General features: G+C 36.1%; 1 protein-coding gene across 1 annotated transcript in view; it reads left to right on the forward strand.

Moving 5' to 3' along the window:
- LOC110023845 overlaps positions 1–4,884 on the forward strand; it is a 5,494-nt gene extending 610 nt beyond the window's left edge. Inside the window, exons 2-9 of the mRNA XM_020723456.1 lie at positions 289–408; positions 573–1,001; positions 1,650–2,056; positions 2,476–2,575; positions 2,669–2,728; positions 2,847–2,936; positions 3,771–3,902; positions 4,382–4,884. Of these exons, the coding sequence (XP_020579115.1) occupies positions 289–408; positions 573–1,001; positions 1,650–2,056; positions 2,476–2,575; positions 2,669–2,728; positions 2,847–2,936; positions 3,771–3,902; positions 4,382–4,696 (1,653 nt within the window). The 3' untranslated portion in view covers positions 4,697–4,884. The remainder of the gene's footprint in view (positions 1–288; positions 409–572; positions 1,002–1,649; positions 2,057–2,475; positions 2,576–2,668; positions 2,729–2,846; positions 2,937–3,770; positions 3,903–4,381) is intronic.
- Positions 4,885–7,545: the final 2,661 nt, after the last annotated feature.

Raw genomic sequence — 7,545 nt, forward strand, 5'->3', positions numbered from 1 at the left:
AAAAAAAAAACATTTAAAATTTTAAATTTACTGTTTCTTCATTTTTATTTTTGTTTACTTGGTTGAAAGAATTTTCTTAAATATTTCAGCATTACTGTTCATGTAGAATTTCAATTTTTCTCCTAAAAGAACCAAAAAAAGAAAAGAAAAGAAGATAACAAAGGAAAAGTGTGGCCTTTTGACTGGTTTTAAAGCGTCAATCTTTGAGAAATTTGTGTCCTTTACTCTCCTGTGGAAACTTTAAGGGCAGCTCGCTGAAAATTTATATTTAATCTATCAATTTTGCAGATTATTCAGCTTAAGAAACGGCTAAATGATCAGTTGGCAGTTCGACGAGCCCTGGAGAAAGCACTGGGATATAGAACAACCGCCATTGATTCTTCTTTGAATGATAGCTTCATACCCATGGTACTTTCCTCTTATCTGCATTACAGAAGGAAAGAAAATCATTGGGATGTAGAATTGCTTATTTCTGTTACAGAAAACAATAGATTTTGATTTTGTGTACTGTTGTTATTTGATATTATTGTAAAATTTGATCAACCAAAACTTATTTTTTTCTTATTTATCAGCCAGCTCAAGAGCTAATAAGGGAGATTTCAGTGTTAGAGCTAGAAGTCAGGCACTTGGAGCATTATCTTCTATCGTTGTATCGGAGCGCTTTCGATCGGCAAACTCCTATGGTATCCCCTTCCATGCCACCAAGAGAGAGATCGAAAGGTCCAATTAGCTGCCAAAGGATGCTGTTTCAAGCTCCTAAGGCTGAACTCTCTCCCAAGCAAACTGCAGCAGTTAAATCCACTAGAATATTACCATCTCAATTATCAGCCAACAAGCTTGTGGATGAGCCCTGTTGTGAGAATTTTGCCTGTCCCAAGTTCCACCGCAGCCATTCTGCGCTCAATCATCGCGCTGCTTATTCGACCCGTCTTTCTTCTTCTGAAGAGCCTCTGGCAACAGCTCTTCATGAATGTCAAGATCAGCCATTTTCAGCTCTCAAAGTAAGTTAACTTCATCCTTTACATTTTTGAGCTCTTCTCATTTTCTGAACTTGTTGTGAAACCCCTTTAGCAAAATGAAGCATGACTCTTAAGAAATTCTACTTAAACGTCGAGAGGATTTTGGTGTAATAGTTGGAATTTCATCAGGAACTCCCGGAGTTAAGTGCTCGTGTGAGAGCATTTTTGAGATGAGTGACCTCCTAGAGAGTTACACCAATAGGATAAAAACGTGGGGCCATTAGGCTAAAGTGGATAATATCTTATTGTTTGAGAGTTCATGCCGTTACCAATGATATTGGAGCATTATACCGGTTTGAGGATAGGAATAACTGCCTTGTGGATGATTTTGATTTCTGAAGACAAAAAATAGAATCAACTACTTAAATAAGGAAGATTGTAACTGTTTAAATAAAACAAAGTTGAACTCTTAACATCAAGGTGCCTTTTTAGTGTAACAGTTAGATATTCACCAGAAATTCTAAATTTAAGCGTGCTCCACAGGAGCACTTTTGGGATGGGTTCTCCTGGGAAGTTACACTAATGAGAGAAAATCACGAGGCCATTATGCCAAAGTGGACAATATCTCGATAGATAAGAGTTTGAGCTAGTACACTTTTGATTTTGAATTCTACTTTTTTTTTAAATCAGGATGGCCATGGCAGTGCCTCTAGTGTAATTAGCCTGGCGGAATGTCTTGGCACCAGTATAGCTGATCATGTTCCCGAGACACCAAACAAGGTTTCAGAAGACATGGTTAGGTGCATGGGTGCTATTTACAGCAGACTGGCAGATCCTCCACCGGTTATTCATGATCCCGCGTCTTCTCGGACTTCATCATTATCTTCCATGAGTGTCAGTTCTCCACAGTATATTGGAGATATGTGGAGTCCAAGTTGCAAAAGGGAATCAAGTCTTGACACGCGGCTGATAAATCCTTTTCGTGTCGCGGGGTTGAACGATTTCAGTGGCCCATACAATGCCATGGTGGAAGTGTCTTCAATCAGAAGGGACAGTGAGAGTTTAAAGATTGTTGAAGTCTTGCTTAGTGCTTATAAGTGAGTTTTTTGGTTCCATTCTGCTAACTTTATAAGAAATTTTGATGATGTTGGGGCATTTAAATACATACCACAAAATTCTAATGTAGTTACATATCTAACACCTAAACTTTCAAAGTTACATACATAGCGCTCTAATCTTTAATATCACATAAATAATATCATTACTGCTAACTTTATAAATGAGGACACCTTTTCATGCATCGGTTCATGACACTAAATTGTTATCAATGTAAAAAATTAAACTTTATAGGTGTTAGATATGCTAGATATGCAAATACATAGGAATTGTGTGGTATGTATGTAAATTTCTCTTCATTAAAGAACATCATTTTAACAGAAAATTTTTTTGACTCCATGAAAAGGAGAAGCCCAACTGTAGCAGTGTTTGTGCTGCTAAATTGTCCATTTTGTTTCAGATCCCTTGTTCAAAAACTTGAAACTGTTGATGTGAGGAGGATGAAGAATGATGAAAAGACAGCCTTTTGGATCAACTTACACAATGCTTTGATGATGCATGTAAAGTTTCCTTTTTTATTAATTAGAAAAGCCTTTTTCTTTAATTTAATTTATTTTTAATGATGTATTAGCTGTTTTTTAATTGCTGTTCAGACATATTTGGTGCATGGAGTTCCTCAAAGCAGTATCAGACGGACTTCACTCTTCATCAAGGTAGAAAGTTTCAGACTTTCAGTGGCTCATTTTAAAATTTGTAAGAAAAAATAAAATTTATTAAAATACTGAAGGGCTGATATCTTATTATGTGCAACTACTGCTTTGTTTATTTCAGGCCACATGCACAGTAGGAGGTCACCCCATAGATGCCAAATTGATACAGGCTTCACTGCTTGGCTGCTGTACACAAAATTTCTCTGGACAGGTTTGCCTTTTCTTAAAAAAAAAATTTGCACACATGCCTCTCAATTTTTATGTTTTAACATTTCTAACAACTAAACTTCAATTTTTATATCAATGCCACCTTACCTATGCATAAGAAGGTGTATTTAGCCTTTTAAAAGTTAAATAATGGTATTTTTGCTGTGTTCTGAAAGATTTGAATGGTATAAATGTAAAAAACAAAATATAGGTGTTATATACATGCAAATACATAAGAATTGTATGATAGTTATGTAAATGCCCTTCTTTTTGTTTCTCTCAACTAAGTTTACTGAAGGCAATAAAGAAACTATTTTTTTATATGATGATCTCTGACATATCACAAGATTTTTCCCCTAAACAAATAAAAAATGTTAAATTATTTATTTCTTCTTGTTATTTTCCCACTCAACTCAGCAAATTTTCATAAGAAAATCTACTTTTGATGGGTGGCGTATGACCAAATTTGTAAAATTAAAAGATTCAATTTCTAAAACTTCAATTTCAATACGGTTTGACATGCAAAAAGAGCCGGCCATTATAGCGAATTTTCTTCTCCTCTGTCCGTGATTTTTTTTCCATCTAAAACCTTTCACGTAAATCTTTCTGTTATTTTCTCTTTGCTTCTTTTGCTTGTAAAATTAAAAGATTCAATTTCTAAAACTTCAATTTCAATACGGTTTGGCATGAGAAAAGAGTCGGCCATTATAGCGAATTTTCTTCTCCTCTGTCCGTGATTTTTTACCATCTAAAACCTTTCGCGTAAATCTTTCTATTATTTTCTCTTTGCTTCTTTTGCCGTGCATCGCATCGATTTCATAACAGTTAACACTTGCAGTGGCTTCCAACATTCAAGCATACAAAGATTAAGTTCAAGAGCAGAGATGAAAGGACAAGTTTTTATGCCATTGACAAGAAGGAACCACTCCTCCGTTTTGCATTATGCTCTGGAAGCCATTCTGATCCTGCAGTAAGTTTTCATTCTGTAATCAACCTATATCTCATTAAATTCATATGAAATAATGCACATACATACCACTCAACTCCTATTTATTTACATATCTAACACTTAAAACTTTGTTTTTTACATACCACTCAAAACATACTATCATTTTAACTTTTGAAAATTGAAATACAGCTTCTCATGCATAGGCAATGTGGTATTGGTATGTATGTCAAAATTTAAGTTTTAGATATGTAAATAGAGTAAAGTGCCAAAATATCCCATGACTATTTGCATGATGTCGTTTTCAATCTCAGAGTTTATAGAAATACCAAAATAGTCCCTTGTTATTTTAAAATTGACCTCTAATCTTCTTCGAGTTTGAGGACTATTTTGACACTTCTAAAAACTCTGTGACTAAAAAAATCTCATGTAAATAGCCATACATAGGAGTTGAGTGTTATGAACGTAAAAGTTCCTAAACTTTATTGCACAAATCTGTTTAGGTGAGGATATATACTGCAAAAAGATTGTATCAGCAGCTAGAAACAGCAAAGGAAGAGTACGTTGGAGCTACAGTTGGTGTTGAGAGAGAGCAAAAAATCCTTCTGCCGAAGTTGGTAGAATCTTATGCGAAAGATCTTATTTTGAGTACGGAGAAGGTGGTGGATATGATTCAATGCCATCTTCATGAGGCCATGAGAGCTGCAGTTCAGAGGTGTCAGCGAGGAAGATGCAGGAAGATTGTTGAGTGGGTGCCTCATAACTTCAGTTTCAGATATTTGTTGTCAAGGGAAGTTGCTAATCCTCAGTTAATTTGAATTTGCTGTGATGGTGAAAATTACATATATACCACACAATTCTTTTGTATTTGCATGTCTGACATCCAAGTTTTGATATTTATAGTTTTAACACCTCGGTGTAATGTTATGTATGAAGATGTGTAGATGTTACTTGATGGTGAAGATTTGAGTGATATGGATGTAAATATGAATGTTTAGGTGTTAGATGTGGAAATATATAAGAATTGTGTGCTGTGGATGTAAAATATTTTTTCTTTTGAGGAAATGATTTGGAAAAGAAATAATGAGAGCAGTATTTGGACTTCGTTAGAGACTTAATTTGGTAAATTATTTTGAATAAGCTCATTAAAAAAATGTTTTGTAAATTAGCAAAATAATATTAAAATTTAGTTACAATGAATAATAAACATGAATTCTTATCATATGAAATCAATATAATATGATTTAACGAAGGAAAGTGTTAGAAACGGTGGAGCCCGATCCACTATGTTTAGGCGGATACTTTGCTTTGGAGAGTCACACCTCTTCACAAATAATCACTCATGTCTTTCTCTTCTGTGAAGTGAAACTTCTCTTCGCTCTCTCCTGTTTGTAATAAAAGCTTTGGATGACTCGTAGTAGTCCCGCTTTCAGTTCTTCTTCGATTTTCTCGGGATAGAAGAAGGTTTTCTCGGGGCAAAGGAAGAGAAGTGCAAGGAGGAGCAGTTCATTGCGGCAGGAGGAAGTAAAAGGAAGAAGAAGAAGATTGTTCTCCCTAAACTTCTTCTTGGTGGCATGTGGCAGAAGAGAAATTGAGTTTATTTCTCTTGTAAGTTTGTCTTTTTTGGTTTATCTCGGTGTAGAGTTTTCTTCGGAGTCTCTCGGTATAAAGAGAGAAGAACAGAGAGAGAAGAAGAGTGAATGATTCCTCTTGTAAGTTTAGGTGATCGATTTATGTAAATTCCTCAAGTAATAAAATACTCTACAACTCCGTGGACGTAGGCAATTTGCCGAACCACGTAAATCTGTGTGTTCCGCTGTGTTGTTCTTTTCTGGTATGATTTTTCTCGTTTTATTTTTCACTTCGTCGATCGTTCGCTTGTTTGATTTATATATATACCACATCAACTGATATATATAGATCATACAATAACAACAACTAATATCAGAACTTGGTTCAGATCTGAGGAAGAATGATGACTGGAGATGAAGTGAAAGTTTTAAGGATTGAGAAATTTGATGACACATATTTTGGTTATTGAAGAATGCAGATAGAGTATTATATTTATGGGAAAAAACTTCATCTTCCGTTATTGGGGAAAAAAATCTGAAAGGATAGATGAGACTGAATGGAATTTGTTGGATTGACAAGTTCTGGGGGCTATTCGATTGACCCTATTGAGGTCCATTGCACATATCGTCGTCAAGGAAAGGACAACTGCAGATCTCATAGCAGCTTTATCAGGCATGTATGAAAAACCATCGGCGAATAACAAGGTGCACTTGATGAAGAAGTTATTCAATTTGAAGATGACGGAAGATGTTTCTGTTGCTCAACACTTGAATGTTTTCAATGTTATCACAAATCAATTGTCGTCTTTGGAAATTGATTTTGATGATGAGATATATGAACTGATCTAGTTGGCTTCATTATCAGATAGTTGGGAAATCATGAAGATAGCAATTAGCAGTTCTGTAGGTAAATCTAAACTGAAATACGATAATATTCGTGATTTTTTTGGCTGAGGAAATTTGCAGGAAAGATTCTAGCGAGGTCTCAGGTTCGAGTTTGACACTGAATGTTGATTTCAGAGGGAGATGACATGCTAGGAACTCAAGTATAGGGAAATCAAAATCAAAGTTTAGTAAGCAGACAACCTGTTGGAATCGTGGCAAGACTGACCACATAAAGAAGAACTGCAGGAATTCTAAAAAGATAAAAAATGATAACACGGAAAATGATAGCGTAAATGTGGTATCTAAAGAATCACAGGATGCACTATTGTTGACAGTTCATAGTTCTATTGAAGATTTGATGTTGGATTCAGGGGCTTTGAATGTGGTAGGAAATCTACGGCAGTGATGGAAGTGAAGAGGAAAGTGGGTCTGGGGCACCCATTCCTATTGTTCCACAGACAGATGTTGAAGAACCTCAAAGCTATGAAGAAATCTTGCAAGATGAAAGTTCGAACAAGTGAGAGCTGACAGAACTTTCACCAGGGAAGAAGACATTGCACAACAAGTGGATGTACCAGGTGAAAACTGAGCGTGATGTCAGTAAGAGGTATAAAACTAGACTTGTTGAAAAAGACTTTCAGCAGTTATAGGATGTTGCTCATGCAATGGGAGTTGTAAGAAGAGACAAAAGTGACTCAGGAAATAGCTTGGAGGTGCAAAGTTATGTGGAGCCTGCTGATATGTTAACTAAGGGTGTTACTCTTGAGAAATTGAAGTTGTGCATAGCTTCAGTTGGTCTTCTGGAGTGAAGACAGAGGTTTTGAGTTGCAGAGGTGGAGGATTCAAGAAGAATGATACACGGTAGAGGATTCAGAGGTGGAGGATTCATGGAGGCCGCCAGTGGAGGATATCAGTTTGAGGAAGGAGATGTTATAGTCTGTGTTATGGTCTTCAAGTGAGAGAATTGTTAGAAACGGTGGAGCCCGATCCACTATACTTGGGCGATTACTTTGCTTTGGAGAGTCACACCTTTTCACAAATAACCACTTTTGTCTTCCTCTTTTGTGAAGTGAAGCATCTTTTCGCTCCCTCCTGTTCGTGATAAAAGCTTCGGATAGCTCTCATTGGGTTTTGTAGTCATGCTTTTAGTTCTTCTTTGGTTTCCTCCGGATAAGGAAGGTTTCCTCAGGGCAGAGGAAAAGAAGTGCAAG

This window comes from Phalaenopsis equestris, unplaced genomic scaffold (genome assembly GCF_001263595.1).
Source record: "Phalaenopsis equestris unplaced genomic scaffold, ASM126359v1 Scaffold000233, whole genome shotgun sequence".
NCBI lineage: Eukaryota > Viridiplantae > Streptophyta > Magnoliopsida > Asparagales > Orchidaceae > Phalaenopsis > Phalaenopsis equestris.